Here is a 12560-nt window from a genome sequence, read left to right on the forward strand (position 1 = left end):
TTTTCAATATACCTTTGAACTACATGTCTACTTTTTACGAGTTTTTTTACAAAACACATTTTACATGTTATTGTCATTGTTAATTTCTTAAAAGCAAAGAAAGCGTGGTAAGTACCTAATCCGACTATGTCAGTTACAAAACTATGTTTTACTATTATAAAAACAACAAATAGTTTGGTTATTTTACTAAACAAAGGCACTAAATACAGGCAGAGTACCTTTACACTTTGTTACTGGGCTTCTAACCATGTCTCAGATACTGCATTATTTTACCTTCCCAAAAACTCATTTTAATTTTGCCTAATGCTCCTTTTCTGCTGCTAAAAGAAACTACTGACACTTCTGATTACCAGTGTGCCCCTACACTTTTTGGCATGGTAACAGCTACTGTTTCAGCATATCTATGCCATTAAGTCTATCAAATTCTTCACAGTCACTTATTTTCATCAAAAATTTGCTGAGGAATTTTAGCTCAGAGAATTGCACTGCATGCATGAAATTCTGTATTAAAGGCTCTCGTACAAAACAAAACTCCACTCTTGCATATAGCAGTGATGATCCATGGATTTAAGATTCCCTAAGCATCCAAAGAGAACTATTATGGTTTGCTACATCTATCATTTGTGGATAATTGAAGTTACCCAAACACTTGAGCTGAAATGTTAATGACTTAAGAATCGTCAAGCCCTAAAAGCAAACAAAATGGTTCTTCTTCTCTCTTACTAACATAAACTCAAAGGAAACTAAAGTTTAAAAAACTATTGCCTACCCAAATGCATGCTTTAAGTCAAAAATTGCTGATAACATTAGGATGCAATATTTCACCCTCTGACTCAAAGTACTATGCCACATTTCAGCATAATTTTAGATTAAATTGATCATATTTACTTGGGATAATATATTCTGTAAATAAAACAATAAAAGTTATTTCCTCTACAAAGTTTTTGTTTGTTAGTAAGAACCTGCCTTAAGGTATTGAGGGGAGGTTTGAGTAACTTCCTTTACATGCTGAACCAGCTCTGCATTTGTCTGGAAATTTTATTTTAATAAACAGAAAGAATATTAGTACTGCACAAAGACTTAGACTACCTGTGCACACACAGGTTAAGAGACTCTATTACCTATGGATGCCCACATTGAGAATATGCATTTTAGGTGCATACTATCTGGTTCATGTCTTCTTATAGTCTCAAAGGTGATTTTAGATATTTTCAAAACTCTTCTACATGTGCATTACCAGCTATATTCTTCACAAAAACAATCAAAGGTAAAAACAGAGCTCAACACTAAGAAACAAACACCTGAATGCTTCTGATGGCTGCTGGGAAAAACTTATGGGAGAATAAAAATCCTCATCCCATGCCAGTGATAAAAAGGGAAAAGCAGGAGGAAGTAAAGGGTAAATATCAGCTTTTTAATTAATTCATGAGCTATAAGTATTAGTATTCAGCTATTCTGCACTAGCTGCCATCACACAAATGCAGAGTTAGTGAACTGCTGCCGTGGCGATTAAGATGTCATTACTGCTGCAGAAGCAATGAGATGCTAGGTTCCACACCACAAGACTACTCCATTACCCTCGAGGAGTCTGTGGGTGAAGGAAGCCCCTCAGCAGCATCCTCCTTGATAACTTCCTAACAACATAAAACAGGAAAGCATGGGTGAAACGGTGCAGAGATAAGCCAGACTCTGATGAATGAACATGATGTTAAAATAATAATACATACAACATTGAATCGTTTCTATGACTAGATTTTCCCTTCATGACATTTTAAAATTTAATTTAAATTATATTAACAGGGAGTTTGTTTTTACTTGTTACTTAAACTAGTTTATCATCAGGAACTCCTAATATATTAGGCAAAAATGTATTTTGTTTTGGATTAATTAGATTCAATAGTACCTTTGAGCGATTTCTCCTTATCCTGTTTAGTTTGTGACATAAGACTGAAATGTTTTCATTGCCTGCATCTATGTTTTTCATGGTGCTAATACATAATTATGCAGATATCACATATGTATAGCCTTCAAAAAAATATTAGAAATTATTAGAGGTAAAGATTTAGTCTTAAAAGTTTTGGTAACAAACATTAGTTTACAAGCCAGAAATCTCTGGTTGTAAAAAACTTAACATTAATCACTGAGATTGCTAGTCATTTTCCTTCTACAGATTTTACCAGAAACGAAAACAAAATACATTTTGTGTTAGTAATAGTCTTACATTTCTTAAAACTATTTATAAAATAAGTTGCACTCTTTTACTCTGGAAAGGAAAAAAACCCAATTTATAGTGCTATCTATGTTTATTATGAGATTAATATTTTAGTTACCCTTTTACATACTTACTAGGCCATTGTTCTGATCTCTGGGCAAATTCGTTTTTACTGATGGACGTGAGATGAGATGGTGGGAACTGCCAGGGTAATACCTTGGCGTGTAAAGGTATGGGGCAAAGAATGGCTATGGAAAAACATGTAACAAAAAAGGGCATGAACAATTATAGAAATAAAAGTGTAATGAGAGTTATCAAATGAAACTAACCAAACACAACTCCAAAACTTTTAGTGCAAGTGACAAAAGAACAAAAATGCCTCCCTCATATTCTGTAAGATATAAAACCAAAATTTAAGACATATGTTTTACATTTTATATTATTCATTTAATTATAAGCGTTTTTAAAGAAAGCAACTGAAATTTTGTACCTTACAGTTTCGACATGTTTAACGTGTACAGACTTGTCAAGTGGCAGGTTCAAAGTGATTACATATATTAAGTCAATGTCTTTTTAAAAAGCAGACTGGTATCTTATTAGAACACTATTACTTACAAAAAAAAAAAAAAAAAAAGATTAGCCCAAATAAGACCCAGAAAAGTCTGGATCATATGAGAACACTCCAGTATGAAATTCAGGAATAGCATCACTCCAAGTTCCTGGAGCTTCCTTATATCCTAACCATCCTGGAGTGTGCTCTATTTCTAAATAAGTAATTATGTTTCTTAAAAATAGGTGGAGAATCCTGTTTACATGAAACCCAGAACTACGGCATTTACTTTTAATCAGCTTCACATATCAGATTATCTGGGCAAAACTACAATTCACTCGGATGTTACACTAATATAGCATCTTCCCCCACCTTCTTTACCTCTGATGGTTTAAGAGAATTATTCTGTTTTTAACTTTGAGACTAAAAACCTCAAATAACTATAGCAATAACTACTAAACCTAAAAAGAAAATTAAATGTTTTAAAAATAATAAAATATTATTAAAGCATTATCATATTATTGTTATTGTTTAAGTTAGTAAATATAAGAAATTGGCCTAAATGATCTGATAATTTTTTTAAAATAAACTTCTTGGTCTCAAAACTTCAAATGGTATTAATTGAATGAGTTTCTGTAAAATTATAGCCAATTTTAAGAATGTGATTAAAAATGTGCATTTGACATTGCCTATTACATGTTAAATTTTATAAGGAAAAATACACTATAAAATGTTATTGTTCTATCTTTGTCTCTTTGTCCATAGGAAAAAAGGAATAACATTCCTAGGGTAATTAGGTATTCTGTTCATAAAGAATTAGGTATTCTTTATGAACAGAATGCCTAATTACTAATATGGCCAACAATGCCTAATTACTAATATGGCCACATTTCAATTTAAAAATTGAAAATTTAATTTAAATTCTGAAAGTCCTTCTTTTGCCACATTTATTTTAAACTTCTCTTTCTTCTTAGCTCCTATTACATTTATTTAGCTAGGCAGTTGAAGTCTGTGAATACTAGCCCCTATATTTTCTTGAATTCGACAAAATAGGAAGATAACAAAAAATAAGGAATTGCGATGGATCTTAGAGTACAGTCCAAGAAACATAATTCTATGGTTCATGCTCCATTTTCTGGTAGGAAATATTAGTGTTTAATGTCATTAACATGAGAATAGATAAGCTGTAGGCTGAGCCCACTAAACCTCACAGTATTTTAACACCATTGATAATTAATTATACTCTCATCTTCTCATTTAAAAATTGCATATTTATATTAAGTATATAAGACAATTTGAAATAAAACTAAAAACAGGCTATAGTGGTATTAATTGGCGATTACACCTGAGTCTTACAAACAGTATTTTCCCATTATTATCTCACATTTCAAAAGTATAAATCTTAGTAAGTAGAGGTATAACAAACTACTATAGGAATTTAAGTTTATCATTGTTGTAAATGCTAGAATGAATTATACAAGATATACCAAAGGAACATTTGTTTATAAACAAGAAGAAATACATTCCTTTAGAGCACAGAATAGTCACTGCTGTGGTGTACACTTTCTTATCAAGAAAATGAATAAAAAGCATCTCTAATATTCAGACTCTTTTGAGATCTGTAATATGCTAAATTCCAAAGTTCTGCTGATTTTTAAAAACATATATTTTACATTTAAACTTTAGTTTCCTATTTTAAAGCCAATGTACAGTTTCAAAACAATAATAGAATCCACAAGAAGAAAAGTCCTGAGATTTTCCTGAAACAAATTCTTAAAAGCAAAGATACCACTGTGTCCTTACCCTGTTGTAGAAGGGATGCTGAGGACCCGTCATGCCGCTGTAATAGCTGCTGTGAGGTTGTGGTGACACCACCCCACCTGCAAATGGCCCGTTGAAGGAAGTGGAGGAAGAGCAGACAGATGGGGGCTGACTGTAGCCCGAGGGTGCCCGAGGAGGAGCTTCATGTAGCGGAAGTGGAGGGTATGCAAGTCCTCCTATATTGATCTGCTCTCTCGCAGCACGGACATCTGAAAGATTCCACCATATTCCAGAAAGCCAAAGAAAACAGGGTAGTGGTTATTAGTCCAATCACCATTCCAGCTTTCTTTACTAGACAGAAACATGGCTATATCACTCTTGTCAGGGATTCCAACAGGAAATAGACAGAAATCTTGAATGTCGTACTGATCTTTCAGTTAAAAAAGCTCAATTAATGTTTATAAAAAGTTTTTCACCATTTGAAAAGTCACCAACATATGGATTCTGCTCTTAAGTTACCAAGCCTGCTAATTCTTCTTTTTAAAGATTTTTTTAAGATATGTTAAAAATTCTTATAATGCATGAAGTATTACCAACTGTAATAACCCAGATTTATCTAGTATCAACACAAAGTTAAATAAGACTACAGGTTTGTAGACTCAACCCTGTCCAAACAACAGATTCCATAGACCCAAACACACATTTTACATCAGGCTTATGACTAATACCTATAAAAACTGCAGTAGTAGTTTATTTTTAATTATGTACACATTTATGGGGTACACTATGCTACTCTGATACATGTATCTATTGTGTGGGATATTAGCATATCCATCACACCCCAAACATTCATCATATCTCTGTGGTGAGACCATACAAAATCTCCTCTTCTAGGTATTTTGAAATAAATGTTAAGTTATGGTTAACTATAGGCACCCTGCTACTGTGTGATCAAAGTCAGAACTTTTTCTTCCTACTTCGCTGTTCCTTTGTACTCACCACGTCTCTTCCAGTCCCTTTCTCCTTATCCTCCCAGGCTCTGGTAAGCACTGTTGACTCTACTTCTCTATGAAAACAGTTTTCCAGATTATACATGTGTGGGACCAAGCAGTGTTTGTCTTTCTGTATCTGGCTTACTTCCTTACATAGCGTACTAATTTAATTCCTGGAATACTCAAGGATAAGCCAGCAGAGCAGAAAGTGTGTTTCAATAAAGTTGTGGTATATATGTGTATAGGTACACAGTGGTACCCCAAGAACTTCTTCTATTTCAAAATCTTAATGTTATGATCCTCAAGTATACAAATTTAAGTTAGAAACTTAAAAGTAATAGAAAGATTTCCTTAATCTTCTGGAAAGAGCCCTTTTAGGAACAGAAGACTGGTGACAGGAAATGATAATGGATTGACATCTAAATGTCACAACCATATGTGAATAAAAATCTGATTCCAAAGTTCCAAAGTAAGAATTTGGGGAGGAGATTATAATAAAGTAAGCTGAAACATTTTCTTAACATTCCCAAAAGAATAAGACTCCTAGTCCTTAATGGCAGTAATTCTCCTGTGTGATGCTTGGTTCAAATTTCTTGTTTTTTCATGAAGCAAAATAAACTTATATGGCAACATAGAAACAGGGAAACATCTGAGGACCTTAGGGAAGAAAAATTAAATGTACTATCAACACCCACCTGCAATAATCTCCCGTAGTTTGGGATCTAAGTTTACAGTGCAAGGCAGAAATGTCTTTACATCTCGAGCCACAAGAACTGGGGTCCTTGAAGACAAAAATACTTCGAAATTTCTTATATCTCCATCAATTTCAAGTAGTGGTTCAACATCTTTAGTTGTTGGAATATTCTTTGATATTCTTCAAATAAGAAATAAATGAAAATTTTCATTAATGTCATTATAAGAAACACAAATTCTGTACAAATTAAAAACTTGTTACTTACACAACTAACACATTACACACTTGTTCTTATTTAAAATTGTTTTTTAAAGAAACCCAAAAAGTGGTATAGTTACAAAATTACTAAGGTAACAAAGAACGAGGTCAGAACCATATTGTCTTTAGCCAAAGGCAGACTTGACAGGGAAACACAGGTAGAACAGTAACACATGTGCTAGGTATGCCACACACTAGTGGCTACCTCTCAGGGATGACAAAATAAGTTATTGGTGTACAGATGAGGACATGGGCCTCTGACATAGGAGAGAGAGTCATGGCTCTGAAACTCATGATTTTTAAATAGACAATCACTGTTCTTTGCTTTGCAGAACTTTTTTTTCTTTTTCCCCCCTAGTACTAGGAATTGAACCCAGGACCCTGTGCATACTAGGCAAGTGCTCAAGCATTGAGCTACACACTTCAGCCCCCAAATAAAGAACTTTCAAATAAATTAGACAAACTGGAAAAATGTTAGCACAGGTTTTTCTTAAACAAAAAGAAGATTTTATTTTCTATTGTAAAAGTATATATGCTTACTATATAAGCATTAATATGAGAGAAATACAGAAAAATGGACTGGGAAAAAACACATTTATCAATCAGACACAGTAACTGTTAATAAAATGTATTAGTCTTTTATTAAGTAGAAGTTTGTGGAGAGTTGAGTTCAAACAGAAAGTAAACAATGTTGTATGAGATAGAGATTCTTGAAAGTAAAACAAGTAACACTTGTTCATTAAAAATACTTATTACACATTCTACATCAAACTGCATGAAACATTGCTTTTGTAGGTTCAAATGGTGACATACAGATAACTCTGCAGGGTCCACCCAGCAGATGCCAGGCAGCAGGCTGATCTGAGGCTGCACTGGAAAATGCACCAGAGAGAGACAGAGATGAAAAAAAAGGAGAGAGGGGCTGAGACAGGAAGGTGGATGAGGAGAACGGGAAACAACCCCAACATTCGCCAATGGGAGAATGGATAAAAGATGGTATATTCATACAACAGAACACATCCCAGCAATAAAAAGGAGTGAACCATCGATACACACAACAGCATGGGTAAATCTCATTAAATGATGCTGAGTAAAAGAATCCAGCCAATAAAGAAAGCATAGTTGTTTGTTTTCATTTATATTAAAGTAGCAAGTATAAACCAATCAATAGCAAGCAGGTCAAGGTCCTTGTGAAGTTGGGGATGAGGGAGGCAGGTAGGTGACAGAAAGGGATTACAAAGTACCAGTAGGAAACTTCTAGAAATGATGGATTTGTCCACTTTCCTGACTGATGATGTTGATTTTGTGAATAAATAAAAATATTAAGCTAGTAAAACTATACTGTTTATTTGTTTGTTTGTTTTTGCAGAACTGGGGATTAAACCCAGGAGTGCTTCACCACTGAGCTACATCCCCAGCCCTTTTGTAAATTTTGAAACTGTACAATTATTGTAAAGGTCAGGCGAACGTAGGAGGAAAAGACCACCAAGAGACTGTCTCATGCAACAGCAAAGGGTTTATTGGGGGTCCAGCATGCTGGGGGCTCCAAGCCTACCTCGAAGAGGTAAAGAGCAAAGAGCCCCAAGAACAGCTTGAGCAGAGCTTATATACATTCTTTGAAAAGGGCAAGGACTTCACATACAGCATAACAAATCACCTCACCCGCGGGAAAATCAAACAACAACTCTAAAACATGAATAGCACATTCACTGGCCGGAACAAGTTAGGTAGGGGTGATTGGTCAGTACAAAAGGGGTATTCGTTTGAACTGATTGGTTAAGCCAAGAGGGGTGTATGTGCTGAACAACATGGTTTCCCAACAGGTTATCAACTACCATAAACTACTGGGAGGGTTATCTGGCATCCCAGGTATTTCCCTGTCTCATGCTGATTGGTGGCTGCTAGGGGGCTGCTATGGATCCCCACCTAGCCTGACTGAGTCAGGGACACCTGGCGCAGCAGATCTCTCCTATAGATAAACAACTTAGCAGGGTGGGAATGTGCCTAGGAGTGCTCTGTGGGTTTTTCCAAGGACAAAGGCCATGTCCCTTCCTTGGACAGCTTTGCTCTGAGATAGAGGCTGGTTTTTCATTATAAAATGGCAGTTTGCCATATATCAATTGTACCTCAAAAAACTGTTTCAAAATCACTGGCACTAATCTTCAAAGATACTCATTTCCCAATCAAGAATATGAACTGTTAGGCTGTATTAAATGAGTACAATTTCAGAGGAGCAGTAAGGTTTTCATGCCCAGGCTGGGGTTGTGGCTCAATGGTAGGATGTTTGCCTAAGCATGTGAGGCACTGGGTTCGATCTTAGGCACCACATAAAAATAAATACATAAATTAAAGGTATTGTGTCCATCTACAACTAAAAAAGTTTTTTAAAAAAGATTTTCAATCCCTTCAAAAATGAAATGGGAATCTTCCTTAAATAATTGTAACAGTTATACTATTTCTTTGGAATCAGCACATTACCACTCAGACCCAGTACTCGGCAAGAAGCCAAATATTAAAAGTCATTTAAGGAAAAATCTAGAGAACAAAATTAGCAAACAAAAGAATAGGGTGCTGCTGAGAAAATAAAGACAGTAATTCTGTCTAAATGAATTTCAAGTAGTCCTTCTGTAGACATACATACCTGCATGAAACAGAAAAAGTTTTCTGAAATGGGATTACTTTTAATAAAGTAAAATGGCATTCAAACTGATTGTTAGATAAACTTAAAGTGGATGGAAAACCCAAAGATTGACTGCAGAAGCATCATTTGCAAAAGTGACCAAAGTATACCAGAACATAAATAGTTAAAAGGTAGTTCATCTATTTCATAAGTTTAACCCACAGGGGGTAGGTGGGGGGAGAGTAGGACTAGAAAGATTTAGATAAAAACACACAGCTGACAAGTCACATGAAACAAATTAACTGCATTTAAATGCCAGCGCTGCTTAGGCCTGAATGCGAACAGTGTTCTCAATGCCATGAACAATGGTACTGCTCACAAGCCAGCTACTACTGCCGGGTTCCAGATTGAAGTCTCTCTTCTAACCTTCTGAGCTCAATGCATTAAACTCTTCAGCTAAAAGAGATATTTATGTAAATTATAATCTTTTGGCAGAGGGCCATCAAAATCATATGGGCCTTTATTTTTTAGATGTTTTTCTAAAGGTTAACATTTAAAGAATTTAAGTAACTTCACTTTTCAATTAAAAATAAATTTAAATTTCCATTATTATGAATCATGTGAACTACAGTTGCCAGCAGTTAAACGGCCCACAGAAAGCATTTAAAAACTTGGGCATCAATGAGCTCCTGGTAAGTTTAAATGCAATTTCTTTCTATGCCACCAATGGAGCAGCACTTGTTAATGCCAACATCAATGTAAGTTAAAGCATTTTAATTACAAATGACAGTGATTTGTAGAAGTCCTTATTAATTTCTTGTAGAATTTACATAAACCATTCAGATCACTTCCATCCAAAATGAAGATTAAAACACGTGGAAAAAAATTCTATTTGAAAAATATAAGTAGGTTCTTAGAGCATAATTTATGAAGAAGGTATTGTTTATCATACTTTTTCTGAAGAAACTGCCTAGTAACGTCATTAGTTAAAAGGAAGTTAAAATTTAAGATAAATTTTTTAATCTCTCTTTTTTTTTTTTTTTTTTTTTTTTGTGCTTAGGAACCAAACCCAGAGCCTCACACTTCTGGGCAAGCAGTCCACCAGGAGCTAAACCCCAGCCAATTTTTCTTTAAAAATTCTTAAATGCCTTAGAATTTTATGACCTTGAAACAAATTTAATTTCTAGTAGACTCTCAAATACCTTCTACCATGGATTGCCCACTTATTCAATACCCTCTATGCCATAAATAATGGAGATTCTGGGAGATGGATGGAACACACAGATAGAAAACAGCCACTGAGCACTATAGTTGAAGGGTCAGGAATAAACAGGAACATGAAATTCACTTGGATGACTACTGCTATCTCTGGAAATACAACCAGAACCCCTAGACTCCTCAGGAGCTAACTATCCACCCCACCCACCCACCCCGTTTTCACCCAGTTAATATCCTGTATATCAGCAAAACTTGCCCCTCATCAGGTTGGTCTTCTGAGAGCAGCACATACTCCTCTACTACAGGCCCAGAGCACATATACTTCTTGCATATTACATATCACAACTGGAACTGAACGTTCACTAGTAGAATTATCTTCTTAATGTCCATATCCTTCTCCAAACTATAAGTTCCATCAAAGCTGGGAACAAGTTTGGTTTGTTCACCATGGTATGAAAACTGTCACAACACTGTTGTTCAATAAATATTGGAAGAGTAAATAAATTATGCACAAAAAAATATGTTTTTCCTAAAGAATTCTATTCTTTCAGAATGAAATAATTTTCACTTGTATCTTTTCTGATACTGACATAGCCTTGTGCTTGGGAAAGTGCAGGTTGATCCATTTTGAGTTAATTTTTGCACATAGTGTGAGTTGAGGGTTCAATTTCATTTCTTCTTATGTGTGGAAATCTAATTGTGCCAGCACCATTTGTTGAAGAGACATTCTTTCTAATGAAGGAAGTGACACTCTTGTCATTTGTCAAAACTTGATTGGCCATAGATGTTTGGGTTTATTTCCGGACTCTCAGTTCCATTTGGTCTCTATGTCTCTCCAGTGACACAGTGTTTTGATTATTACAGCTTGGCAATGAGTTTGAAACTGGGAAGTGTGAGCCTTACAGTTTTGTTCTTTTTCAAGACTCTTTCAGTTATTTGAGTTATACCTTGCAGTTTCATATGAATTTGAGTATCAGCTTTTCATTTCTGCAAAAAAAGGCTACTGGAAGTCTGATAGAGATTGTGCTGAATCTGTAAATTACTTTGGGTAGTACTGACATTCTATCATTTAGTTTTCCTATTCATAAACATAGAATGTCTTCCTATTTACCTAGGTCTTCTTTAATTTTAGTGATTTTGTGTGCATGTGGTTCCAAGGATCAAACTCAGGACCTTGTGCATGATAGGCAAATGCTCTACCACTGAGCACTGCCAGCCCTTTAGTATTGCTTTCTAGTTTTCGGGGTATATGTCTTTAATCTCCTGGGTTAAATTTTTTAAAATATTTATTTATTTTTAGTTGTAGTTGGACACAATACCTTTATTTAATACGTTTATTTATTTTTATGTGGTGGTAAGGATCGAACCCAGGATCCCTCATGTATGAGGTGAGCGCTCTGCTGCTGAGCCACAACCCCAGCCCCTCCTGGGTTAAATTTATTCCTAGGCACTGTATTTTTTAAGATGTTATTATAAATAGAAATTCCCTTTCAGACTGTTCACTGCAAGTGAACAGAAATACAATTGTTTTTTGTATTGATCTGTACTCTGTAAATTTTGCTGAATTTATTAGTTCTTATGGGATTTCCTTTGGATAGCATTACGTCATCTATGATTAGAAACGGTTTTACTACTTCCTATCCAAGCTGATAGGAATCCTCTCATATATTTTTCCTATCTAATTGCTCTGGCTAGAACTTTAGTACAATGTTGCATACAGTGGATGGAGAGAGGGTATCTTAATGAGTTCAGGCTGTTACTACAGAATACCACAGATAAGTGACTCAAATGGCAGACATTTCTCACAGTTCTGGAGAACTGGAAAGTCTGAGATTAGGATGCCAAATGGCCCAGTTTTGATGTGGGCCTCTTCTTGGTTTGCAGAGAACTAAGTCTCTCCTCTTGCTGTGTCTTCACATAGATGAATGTGGCTCTCTTAGTGTCTTTTTAGTAAGAGCACAAATCCCATCAGGAGTTTTCCACCCCACTAACCTCACCTAAACCTAATTGCTGCCCAAAGGCCCAACTCCAAACACCAGACATTGAGGTTAGGGCTTCACAAATGAGTTCTGGTGTGACACAAACGTTCAGTCCACACACAGCTGGCATCCTTGTCTTGTTCCTGTTTTCAGGAGTGAGCTGTCAGGTGGGGTTTTTTTTGTGGTTTTTTTTTTTTTTTTTTTTGGTTTTGTGTGTGTTTGGAGTGGGTGTGATGTGTGGTGCTGGGGATTAAACCCAGGGCAACCCAAGCACTT

General features: G+C 35.4%; 1 protein-coding gene across 6 annotated transcripts in view; it reads right to left on the reverse strand.

The window, feature by feature from the left end:
• Positions 1-12560, reverse strand: part of Kidins220 (kinase D interacting substrate 220) — a 102803-nt gene that overhangs the window by 20639 nt on the left and 69604 nt on the right. For 4 of the 6 annotated variants that reach the window (XM_071601319.1, XM_071601320.1, XM_027937864.2 and 1 more), the window contains exons 23-25: positions 6211-6389; positions 4566-4792; positions 2347-2460 (exon numbers count right to left, since the gene is read on the reverse strand). In XM_071601319.1, coding sequence (XP_071457420.1) covers positions 2347-2460; positions 4566-4792; positions 6211-6389 — 520 coding nt within the window. The remainder of the gene's footprint in view (positions 1-2346; positions 2461-4565; positions 4793-6210; positions 6390-12560) is intronic. The other 2 variants (XM_027937865.2, XM_071601318.1) reach the window with 1 other exon arrangement.

This window comes from Marmota flaviventris, chromosome 14 (assembly GCF_047511675.1).
Source record: "Marmota flaviventris isolate mMarFla1 chromosome 14, mMarFla1.hap1, whole genome shotgun sequence".
In the NCBI taxonomy this organism is placed as follows: Eukaryota; Metazoa; Chordata; class Mammalia; order Rodentia; family Sciuridae; genus Marmota; species Marmota flaviventris.